Below are 12,718 nucleotides of genomic sequence, written 5' to 3'. Positions count from 1 at the left end.
TGTGTGAAGCTTAATCTGAAGACACTCTGTCCCAATTTTAGCAAAGACAGAACATAATTTGACCCATGACTTTGACCCTTTGTTTAGACAGTATAGCATTTGGTTCTAGAGGTGTTAAAAGACTTCAGAAAAGAATGGGTACTTACACAGCTATGCTGCTTGGCCACCAATAAGCTTTTTGAGGGAATTCAAACTTAACCAGTGAGCAAAAACAATCAATTATCTGACCTTGTTTGACAGAATGCTTAAAGGTTTTGAGGGTTTGCGCTGTCAGCTGTTAAGAGCCAGTACCCCTCAAAACCAGGTCTTTGTATAAAAGTGGTTCCTCAACAGTTATTTTAAACTTATTTGCAATGTAATGTCATTTTAGCCCAAAGATTCAAGAAACACAAGCGCAAAACAAAAAGCTTCAAACAGCACAGTAGCACCAACATCCATTAAGTCCTCATCTTCACCCTTCAACTACATCCTTGAAAATGGGGCTGATGACACTCCTGTAATTTTGCTATTTAAGGCCTGTTAATATACTCATTAGACACTTAAAAGGTAAATTATTATTAAATACTAAATCAAACAGTCGCTTTGCGATAAAGGTCTTCTTCATAAGAGCTGCCACGATTTGATAACAGAATGTAAAATGTTTGCAATCCAATTTTTTTTAAAAATACCTTGCCTTTGCATCTCATTAAACTTAAATGCCCCCCCCCAAATACATATTAGAGTACAAGTAGGGTACATCATCTGGTCACTTACAATACCAGTAGTTCGCTGCTCCTTCTAATCTCTCAGGGACAAGTTCACACTTTATCCTAATCCCACTTCACCATCAAAAATAAACCTGTATATGTTTGTTTAACTTCGTATTTGTGAGTCAGATGTCTGTACCCACTCAGCCCCACTTCAGCATGGTTTAATGTGCCACAGCAACCCCCTGAGCTCTAATATCATCTGAGTCTTTCTTCATATTCTATTCTTAATGCGTCTGTTGCTGCTGAACTTTTCAGCCTGACAGGCGATAAATATTAATAGGAATGCATAATGGAATGAATATTGGGAATTATAATATACATAACATTTGGATGAGCAGTCTGAGTCTATCAAAATGATATTGTCAGATTTCAGTCCGACTTTGACATTGCAGCATACTTTTGAGTTTTTAAATGTGAATGATTTTTTTTTTTTATAGATAAAAATCATTGAACAGCAGCCGCAAAGAAAGAAGTAAAAATCAGAGAACTCATTTCCGTTGAGACATTGTGTCTCTGACATTGTGAGCTTCAGAATGTCATTTTCAGTGTTACAGGCTGGTGTTCGGTTTCTTTTGCAAATGAGTTTACCAGAGATCCTCATTAATCAGTTGAGGAGGGGGGATGGTCTTGGCAGTGTTGGTGCAACACAAAAGAATATTTTTGTTGATGTTTTCTGTATATTTCTTGTTTTCACCAATTTTAAATAAGCCTGCGGCACATTTGACAGTGTTCTGTTTTGAATGAGTGTAGCAGTGGAAACAATGGGATAGTGGCAGCAGAGGGAGCTTGTTAAAAGAACAACAGCCCTGGCTTTCATGAGAAATGAGTACGCCGACGACTGAATTCATGCTGTGCGAGGATCCGCAGACGCCGTGAGATGCCTGCACACAAATGCACTTGCCTGTTCCTGGAACGGTGGTGTGAGAGTGAAACGACGTCCACGGGTACAGCAAGAGTTCTTTAATCCAACACGGGGTCACTTTCGGTAAACAGTGTTTGAGAAAAATGAGCAGCAATTTCTGTGTATGTTGTATTTTTTTATAGGCTAAAGATGTGCTTTATTTACATATACAGAACATCAGGTGTCTCCTGGGCTTGTATTCAAAAATTAACATGAGAAAGATCGTGTTTTAGAAAGGAAAACTGGATTTTATTTAACTATAGCCAAAAACTTAAGAAACAGAAAACCTAAACTTATTTTACACAATTACACATTGTATTGAGGTTTTTTTTGCAGTTTTTTTCTTTTCTAAATCGATTGAAGCAGTCAGTGAAATGCAGCGTGATGTTCATGCCTGGCATAGACCTTGATTTCAGTCCAGTCAGACTTGAATAGAGAAACATTTGAACCTAAGGACATTGATTTGACAGCTGCTCACTCATGAGTTGTCCCACAGTGCTTCACAGTGTTCCTTCAGATACTTCCAGATCGCAGGCATTCAATCTCCTTCAACCCTGAATCTACCCTTACCATCAAATTTCATCAAATTTGAAGCAGGCTGGCATGAAAGGCAAATGATTACAATCTGCTCTCCTGATTGAACTCCACTAACCTTTCTGCCACAAATGTCTCTTTGAAAAGCACCATCGAATATCAAACTATTCCTTTTTCTTCCATCGGAAGGGCTGAGGGGTCCAGTCCACATTGCTTCATCTGGACTGCAACGTCAAACAGGTAGTCGTAGCATTCGCACCTGGAAAACACAGGAAAGATGTGACAGAAATGATTAAAACTAATATGCTTTTGCAAGATTATAACACAAATGTACCAATATATTCTTAGTCATGTAGAGATTAAAACAATAAATAAATAAAGCCATAAGCAGAGATGGTCTGGCCTTCGCACTTTAGTAGAGGGGATTTGTGCAGTCAGTTAAAATTCTTAAGTCCTGGAGTCTAAAATGGGTGTTGTACAAATTAGTTGCTTATCACTTCATGTAACCACTAGGTGTCATTTCAGAGCACCCACTATTTATATTTTGCTGTATATCAAATGTAGAACAAACAATGAACATTCGTAAATCTCTGATGATGTTTATCACATAATGCAGATTTCCTGTTGAGAACAGGTGAAACTATAACAGTGAATATTGAAATTGAAGATGCATCTGTGCTTGGACTCCAATCAAAATTTGCCATGCTACCACAGACATGCCCTGCAACAAAAACTCTAAAGTTTTACAAGTTAGCATTGCAAAAGCTTTTAGATTAAACTAACCAAAGAACAAGTACATAAGATTCAATCAAAATGGTGTGTTTATTAAAACCTCTGTCAGCAACCATTTGGCAACCACTCATGAGGGAAAAGTGTGCATCACCCAGCTGGTTGCAGGCTGGTTGTTGGGAACAGTGACCAAAGGGGAGGTTTGGACACTAGCATGTTGCTACGGTCGCCACTAGATTGGTTGGAAGATGCCAACTTGTCTGCAAACAAACAGCTTGCCAAGCAGTATTGAAACTGTTGAAAAATGTGATGACCTGTAAACTGAGAATGTTCACCTTCAAAGTGAAAGTCCATCATGCTCCATCAATTTGGAGAACATTCACTTGTACTCAGAAAAAAGTCAGTGTCTTGCATGCAAACTATAGCCGACTGCAGAAACCTCTAAAATAATCAGAAACCAAGACAGATTTCACCTGACGAAAGCCAGCAACCACTTGGGAGTACACATTTTTCCTTAGCAACCAGAGGTTGTCAGAGGGTTGCCTTTGTGACTGTGGTCTGAAAATGCCAAAAACCTGTTAAATTCAAAATAGTGAACTTCCTGTTAGATTGAGGCAGTGGTTTCAAAAAGATTTCCTTTTTCAAAGCCATTCTTTATGGTGCCGGGGCATGACGTTTAATGAAAACTCAAATTTTTCATCATAAAGCATCATCTAGGTCTGAAGGCTCTTCTGATCACATTTGAAATAATGTGGTTCAGCAGCTACATTAATCAAAGCATAAACATGCTGCTATAACTATCGCTCATTAGTGACATGTAGATATGTTCTGGCTATCTGTTCATCAACCACGATACGTTTTGGACTGATTGGACAACGTATGTGTGACTTACAACAACTTAAAATTTCATGGTGAAAGACAACCCTAATGGAAACTCCAAATCTTAACAATTCACCCTCTATGGAAATTCTGACAAACTATACTGCCTAGAAATGTCAAAAACTTCATCAAAAGTCTTGTTTCGCATATCTTATCATGTGTATAGCAACAAGTGGAATGGGGCAGTGAAATAAATGCTCACATAGTCTTCGCTTTTTCCCACGACTCGCCCCACACATAGACACCGTGCCTGCGGACAAGAACTGCACATGAATCTGGGTATTCTTCCATTGCCCGAGCCATCCGGTCTTTCAAGTCCTTCTCCTCTGGTGTATTTTCAATAATCGGCACAACCAGGAAGTCATCATACCTGTGTAAACATAACAAATGACACCAAGGCTGATAACTGTTAAAGTTGTTCCTTTTCCCACCAGAGTACAGTCAGATACATGCTCTATATGCTTGTTCTCAGAGGCTGACGCTGCCATCAGCTTGCCAGCATCTTTGATTGGGTGGCAATCAAAAGGAGGCAACACAGTGAGGGTGAATCAAGCTTTGAACTTAAAATAGTTGAGTATGAACCCTGTGAGGATTTGCTGTTTCTCTCGTTTGCATTTTATAACCAAGTTTTAGACTGCGGATTAAACAAAACAACCTCAAACCTGTGCAGCATGTTAAAAGCTAAACAGTTCATCATTTAATATAATCAGCTGCCACCCTATTTCAACAGGCTTTAACCATGGGGGCAAAATTTCCTTCATTCATTCAGTTGTGTGGTTAGATAGCTATCAGTACATAACAATGAACACTGCACAAAAGGTTTCCCGACTAGCATCAGGGTTATTGGGAAAGAGATGGCAATAAACATGGGCAAGATGATGATGTATAAATAGCCAACAAATTAAAAAAAATAAAATAAAAAAAAATAACCCTCTTCAGCACATACTGCGGTTATGCTTTTCTTAACCCCGACCAAAACAATAAACCAAACATGTTTCCACGGAAAGCTGGCTGAACTACCAGGCAAATGCTGGAAATTTCTACTGTCAGATTTAAAGTACACGAGCTTGTGCCAAAACCCTGCCTTGACTTAATCATTCTCGGTGGACAGGTTTTCACTCCATTTAATTGTTCTCAGCACATGAGTTCGTTTGGGATACGTTGGATAACTAAAAATAACTAGTGTATACGTAGCTTCAAGTTTAACACATCTAGTGTCAACCACTTTATTCAAGTTTGTATTTCTACTCCTTTTCCATAACCATATTTGCATAACAACTTTGTTACACCATGAAAAATTAAAAATAAATAAATAAATAAATAAATGCTTAGAAGCTCTTTGGACGTCACTAATCCTTGCTGCTTGATTACATACCGATAGTTTGTGCCTGAGGTCCCCTTACGAATCCCCTTGATCATCTCCTGGTGTGTTATCCTGAACTCTTTGCCAGGATAGAGCAGCGTTGCCATGACAGCAGCCTTTGAGTGGGTGTGTATAACTGCCTGTGCCCCTGTATTTTAGCAAAGGAAGAGGAGATTTTGATGTGTGAGTGTCGTCTACTGGTACAGTCTTTCTCAAACGATAATTTACACACACACACAAAAAAGTTGTACCCTAACCCTAACAGTGATTAGAACTCAGGTTAAACTATGCTTAAGTTACAATCTAAACTGTATTAGTATTATGTTGTGGATCTCTTTTAAAGTTATTATAGGGTGGGTTATTTCATTAAAGGTTGGCTTCTTATTACAATTCCTTTATTAAATACGAATAATAATAATAATAATAATAATAATGTGGAAGACATTCATTTTGTAGACAATCTTGCGCTCATCAATTCACATTTAATGTCCAAAAGACAAACCTTTCTGGGTATTTTGTTTAAAAAAAAAAAAAAAAGTTAAAATAAACAACTTAAAATAAATAAAAACAGAACAAACTTCTTGGGAGTTTATTGATTTCTACAATTTAATTTTGTTTCCGTGACTAAACGGTGTACCCACTTAAGTGAACATAATCACAGCATTTAGTACATGAATCAGGAGCAGGCACCACTTCCACATTTCATTTAGCTTTTCAAATTAGAAAACATCTGTAATTAAACAAGTCTTTTCTTTTTCTGTGTGCTGTACTAAAACATGACTCAGACTAAAAGAACTGCTTCATTTAAAAGATCTTCTTTTTTTTTTTTTTAAATCGGTGTATGCAAATAGTGGCTAACGTGGGTGGTAAGCGTTGTGCAAGGAGCGACTAACCTCTCATAGCATAGGCGTTCATAAAAAGTGGTGTGCACTGGCTCTTCTTTAACTTCTTCCAGGCAGGAGGACAGCTGATGTCCCTCTCCTCCATGTCACAAACAAACATATCTTCTGGCTGAAGAAGAGAGAGTTTCAAAACTGTTGATCACTCACATCAATCTGTTATCCCTACTGGGCAGAACAGTTTCACACCACTTACAGTCTTCTCACCTGGATTCTCTCTTTCTGAACACCTGATGGTGCAATGTAGATCTGGTCTCTGTAAGTTTTACAGCAAATACAGTTAATATCATGAAGATAAAGTACTACATCCTTCTGATGTGAACTTAGAAGTTATTTCTTCATAACTCCATGAGAAACTAAGGGTTTCCACATCAAACCCCCCCCCCGCAAAAAAAAAACCTAGTAATTTAAGCTTAGAAGGTATTGCGTGGTGGCTCAAAATTTTACATTACTTTTTCATGTTCATAATTCCATCAATTTTGGCACAATCTCCAACACCACTGGTTCGAATGCAGCCCCAAACCATGACACAGCCTCCACCATGTTTTACAGATGGCGGAAGACACTGTTGTAGCGGTCCCCATGCATTTTTAGTCCACTTCTTGTATACCACAGCCTTTTTTCCACCCTTTCCCTTTCTTAAGAACCATTTCTGAAGAGCCTTCTGCAAACACTAGATGGACCAACTGAGGGCTAGAGGCATCTCCAAGTTCCTGCATCAAGTCTTTGCTTTTCCTATTTCCTAAGGACATGACTCAAAAAAATGTTTATCTGCCGAATATCATCTGCTTGCATTTTTAAGTTAGCTGCTTCTTTTGTCCTTTACTTGTCCAGTTTACTCAAATTTTTTAAATGACAACACTGCGCACCATGTGGACATACGTTTTCACTTAATAGCTTTTTTTTAAGAATCATGTCACTAGTGCAAAACCACTTTATATTGTGGCATCTTTTGTAGATTCACCTAAAGATATTGAAACAAATGATTTCTAAGATGTACAAGAAAGTCTCTTGGAAGCAAAATATATTTAAGAACAAAAAATATGAAGAGGGGTGGTTCAAAACTTTCGCAATGCACTGCAGTTTTTTCTTTTTCCACCAGTTAAACACAAAGTTGGCTCAGAGTTTGGCCGTTCAGCCGGAGCACTTTATTGCTCTGCCTTTCCATTTACTTGGAACCGTCTTTGAACTGCAGTGTAAATATCACAACTGTTATGCGTGTAAATATCATGTGACATTTCGCTAATACAGCATTCTCTTTGTTAGAAAACCTGGTTTTCTATAGCCTTGTCCACAAGACCTGATGGAACAAAGCCTGGAGTGAAATGCAAACAAATGCAAGTGGCAGTGTTAAATAGAGAAACTCAGCTGATTCCCTCAAAATCTTTGAAACAATCTTTCTTTTTGCTTAAATGTTTTGTGCCTTGACATTTCCCAATAGAGTCTAGTAGATGGAACCATTGTTCCCTTCTTTATCTAGCAACAAACATTTCCAGATAGAGGAGTAGCTTATTGATTTTGAGTGCAAGTTTCGGTGAGGCTGCCTCAGGCTGTGAGTCATTTCTGAGTCAAACCAAAGCAGCTGTGAAGAGGAGGGTCGGGGGGCAGGAGAAAAAGGCAGAAGAGCTTAAAATTCAGCCCTGCGCTCACAGAAAAAGAAAAAGAAACAACAACACATTTTTGTGTAAAACAACACTACTGCATTATGGATTCTGGCTGCCTGATCGATTCCACATTAGGTCCAATACATATGACTTGTGTTGTTTGGTGATATTTTCTGTTTATCATCACAAAATGCACTGAGGTGATAAATGTCATGGCCGTAAATTACCACGGCATACTCCGTCTGTAATGACACAAGCCTGCGTCAAATGTGTCCTATTTTTTGGGGGGGAGGGGATGTTAAAAAAAAAGAAAAAAAAAGTCAAACTGAAAGATAGTTATTCTGTCAAACTGCAGGCTTTTTGAGGAATGATCCAAAGTGGAGCTTACAACTGCTCATTTTCTATTTGAATCTAAAGGTATAATCATTCAACAAGATGAAAAACTCTCCCTCAAATCATTTTAGAGTTGCCAGGGTGCATGAAGCTGTGGCTGAATGGTTATCTGGCTTCACTGGAAGTTTCATCAAGTTACCTTGCTGGCTTAAATAAATGTCTGCCATTCCACACTTCAAAGAGATTTGCTAATGGGTGGTGCTTTCTTTGTAGCTGCCTTCCAAGACAACATAGTTCAAAGATGCTTGTAATAACCTGTCAAAGACTTCGGTTTGAATTCTGTTTCATTACAGCAAAACTACGGCCTTCTGCTTTTAACCTAGATTCACACACACTGTCAAAACTAATATAACAAACTCCCTATTAGCCTCACTGAATCCTGAATCACTGCCATGCACACACATCCAACAACAAAAACTATTCGAGGGCATCTTTGGCATTTCCAAAGACATTCGTATTAACGGTGTGCCAATCAGTAATTTTAACTAGAAATATCCTTCACAGATGAGCAATGGAGGATACGAACCTCAAAATTTCCAATATTTCCCAATGCTCTGCATTGTAAGTTTAAAAAAAAAAACAAAAACAAAAAAACAAAAAAAAACATACGAACCCTCGTTTGAGACTTATCCCTCCACCCGTCCCCGTCACCCATCCCAGCTGGTAGAAGAGCCGACATAACTCAGGAATGAGGACACGTGGATGTTCCTTGTCCTGTAACAGACGCAAAACTGTTACCTGAGTTACAACAATTCAACACGTTGCATCAGCCAGTGTCAAGAAAAGTAAAAACTCATGCACTGCATTTTCAACTTTGGACACTACAATATTTACACGGCGAACTTCAGTATCCGCTGATACTTAAAATTGAACTGTATTGGCACATAAAGCTAAAATTAACTAGGTATTCACAGATAGGGTGATTAAGAGCCAGATACTTTTTTTCCCCACCTCATTATGAAGCTTTCTGTTTCCCCGGCACAAAAGAATAAATAAACACCAATTAAATTACAACTACCAGTAGCCTATTTGCTTTTAATGTTATACCAAGATACAATCACTGTTTATTGTAGCAAATCAAGGTTTAGTAATGTGGCAACTACATTAACAGTGGAATTTATGTCAGTAAGCAGTACTTTAAATCACCATAGCAACAGTTCACAGGAAATTATTTGCATATAAAAGTCCAAGAATTAATGTAGTCTTTTTTGACAGCTTTAAAAGCCTATCAATCTTAGCAGTTGGCACATTAACCTTATTAAAAAAAATTACATGAAAATCAGGCTTACAGCATTTATATATCCATAATGTACATTATATACATTTAGTTTACGAAGACAAACGTTTTCACCGATTCTTTTAACTACAGCACCCAGATTTTAAACACGCACGTCATTAAGCAGTCTACCTCACTAACATCACACATGAAGCCCAGCTGTAAAGTTACAGACTGCAAACTACTCTCTGCATTGTCACTGGAATTCAGTGAGTGATGCAGAAATATAAATGTGACTGAAACTTTGATTCTAAATCTGCTGCCAAGTCTCTTGTACTCTGGAATTGTAGCTACAAAAACACACAGAGCAACACCTAGAAAACCGACACAATCAACTCCTTTTATTAGCCCGTGGGTGAGTCATTTTTAAAGTTCAAATGAATTCAGTTAATACATCCTAAGCTCCAAGGTGTGACTGTTGTATTAGGAAAGCAGCAAGGATAACACAATGTGCATTAAAATAATTAACTTCAATTAAAATGTTTATTATTTTATTTTGCAATTTTTAGCAGCATTTTAGTGTAACATTTTTCAAATTCTCACAAGTTTTTAATCACCATCTCACTTAAGAAAGGCATTTAGAAGACTTCAGTTCATACAAATACCTTAAAATAAATAAATAAATAAAAATCTCTCATGTCACGCACTACACTTGCCTGTTTTTCAGCGGTCTCTCGACCTGCATCTTGAAAATCATCACCGGTGCCGCAAAAAGACGACATCTCCTGTCAAAACAGTTAACGGCATTTAAAAGATGTGTCATAATGTCAACAGAAACTGGGCAATGTAATCGGTAACACTTTACTTGGTGGAAGGAGGAAGAGCTAAGTGATTTAAGGTCAAAAGGGAAAAGGATTTTGTCAGTGCCCCAGGTTTCATGGTGTTACTCATATCACAGCATCACACAATACCACAGAAATCAAGGAGGAAGAAGAAAAAAAAAATTACAGTTGGACTACTTTCCCTTATTCTTTATTCTCCCACATGTCAGTTCCCAAGAACTAACATGTGGTTTCCTTTGATCAATCTTAGATGCTGAGTAACATGTAAAAGGTTACGCTCCAGCTTGAAATCCCTTGAAAACACACTGTTAAATGCATTTTCCTATTATGCAAGCATTTAGGCTCTTTTCTTTCATTAAGACATGAATTTTCCATGCCTCGCTAGATTCAGAACCAAATACAATGATTTATATTGCATTTCAGCGCAGGCGAGTGAGAGCAGCATGGCACTGGCATTAATAAATAGAAAGCACTATCATTAGTTTCATGATGAAGTGCGAAGGAGTTTCTTTTATTTGGAGACACATTGTCAATGAGGAAATGAAAAGCAATCAGCAAAGCAGACCATGACAGACAGCCTTTCATATTTACAGCTTCCCGTGGTCACACCGTCTGCAGGGGCATTAAGCACTGCGAGAACGGTTTGTTTTATTTGTGACTGTCTTTACTTTTAATGGATGACTATGCACACTTTTTTTTTTTTTTTTTTAAGGAACTTCTTAGCAAATTTTTTGCTAAATATTGACACCCAACTAAAACAAATTAACACACTGGTTTAACATAGTTGCATAACCTAACTGTAATTGATGTCTGCAAGCTACAGCTATCCAGAAATGGCTGAAGTTGAATCCTGGATGAATTCCGCAGTGTGGATCACACTAATTACAGTTAACTGTTTCCTTTATTCTGCAGTACAGCACTAAAAGTCCATCTGTCCTGTATTTTTTTCCTTTTTTAATTAATTTTTTTTTTTTTTTTTAAATTGTAATAAAAATGGCCAAAAGTTGCTTTTTGTCTTTGCTTCCTCCATTTTCACATGGAAAGGTCAATTTATGTCACAGACATTCAAGACAGAGAAAAATAATAAACCTTTATTTCAAGTAAATACATACGGGATAGGGATTTGTTTGTTTTTTTCCCTCCATAGGGGATTTTTATATAATTAGGTGCTTGTTTATTCAAACATTGTTCTATATCACGTTATTGAAATACCACAAAAAACACACAGATTCCTATTAAAGACTGTAACAAACTCATTCCACACTGCACAATGAGGAGCTTTGTTTTATGGCTCATCTGAGATTCTAACTGCACTGAAAGAAAGACATAGCGGTAAATGTCATAATATACATACATGTTTCTAGCATTTGTGATTCAATGTAATGTAAAACTTTTGGCTTGCATAGCAGGTGGTTACGTACTGGTTTACTATTACAGAGGGGGAAAGCCTATTTTATGTCACATGCCAAACACTGGCGCAATACAGTTATTTAAAGGTTCTTGTAAATGTGCAATTCCAGTTTGAGAAATAAATAAATACATACATACATACATTTATGGAAAATAAAATACAAAAGGATAATCCTTTAATATATTTCATATCAGCCTTGTCATTCATTTCTGATATGTAGATTTTCACATCAAATATTAACCAATGCATTATACTCAACAGGTTTATTGTCATATACACCGCAAAACACAAGTGGTTACGCAGAACAATGAAATTCTTACTTTGCAGGTTCCCTTCACACAACTAAATAACTACTAACTAAAATGAAGAATAAACTTAACCCTGAGCATAGAGCATATATGACCACATCGTACTTTTCAGTTCAGTTTCTTAAATCATACATACTGTCAATATAAATGCAGTTAAAGATCATACATGGACTTTACATTTCACCTAAAGCATTACCCTGTGCACCACAACTACACAGGTGACTTTTCGGTTTGTGTTGCAGTTTCCAATGAAATACAGGCTGCTTACTAACCTACATAAAGTATATTGTGAAGTCGAACATTTACCATTTGCTACACTGTAATGAAAACGATAAAATCTGATTTATCCGAGTCAGTTTATACCGACAGGAATAATTAGACAGCGCTGCACTGTAAAACATAGCTTTATGTTAACTTTGACAAGTGATATGAAAGGTTTCTTCTTCGGGGAAACATATGTTATCGCAATGCTCACAACTCAGCATTCAGTGTGAGAAGATGCTCGTTCATCTTAGACAAGGGAGGATCAGGGGAGCTCATCAACTAAGTTCCTGAGGCTGATCTCAGTCTGGTTAGATGAAAAGTTTGCAGTTGTACCATTTGTGCTAATAGCTATGGCTAACATGTAGCAGTGACGATGGCTTCGAAAAATGGTTCCCCAAGCGTGAAGTCTCGTAGTCATACGTTAAAACAACGACTCGTTTACCTCGACTCTGTAAGATCAGTAAAATAAAAGTGTAAAATACACCTACTTACTGGACTTTTGGTGCTAAATCAGTCTGTGTGCGATGTCAGCGTTCGGACGTCATCAATACGCGACATGCTCAAGCGCGCGTGCAAATACACACACACAGACGGATGTAATGGCTCATAAACTGGCATTTAAACAT

General features: G+C 37.5%; 1 protein-coding gene across 2 annotated transcripts; it reads right to left on the bottom strand.

Moving 5' to 3' along the window:
* Positions 1-1,697: 1,697 nt before the first annotated feature.
* apip (APAF1 interacting protein) lies at positions 1,698-12,718 on the bottom strand. Of its 2 annotated transcripts, none has more exons than XM_003450778.4 (8): positions 12,585-12,718; positions 9,984-10,052; positions 8,665-8,765; positions 6,262-6,310; positions 6,049-6,166; positions 5,168-5,303; positions 3,995-4,162; positions 1,698-2,443 (listed from the first exon to the last, which is right to left on the bottom strand). In XM_003450778.4, the coding sequence occupies exons 2-8, from the start codon at positions 10,047-10,049 to the stop codon at positions 2,344-2,346; spliced, it is 738 nt and encodes a 245-aa protein (XP_003450826.1). In that variant the 5' UTR covers positions 10,050-10,052; positions 12,585-12,718; the 3' UTR covers positions 1,698-2,343. The 2 variants fall into 2 exon arrangements, with proteins under 2 accessions (XP_003450826.1, XP_005455787.1); XM_005455730.4 differs by having other exon boundaries at positions 12,581-12,677.

This window comes from Oreochromis niloticus, linkage group LG1, assembly GCF_001858045.2.
Source record: "Oreochromis niloticus isolate F11D_XX linkage group LG1, O_niloticus_UMD_NMBU, whole genome shotgun sequence".
Taxonomy (NCBI): domain Eukaryota; kingdom Metazoa; phylum Chordata; class Actinopteri; order Cichliformes; family Cichlidae; genus Oreochromis; species Oreochromis niloticus.
This window is presented reverse-complemented; position numbering and strand designations above follow the sequence as displayed.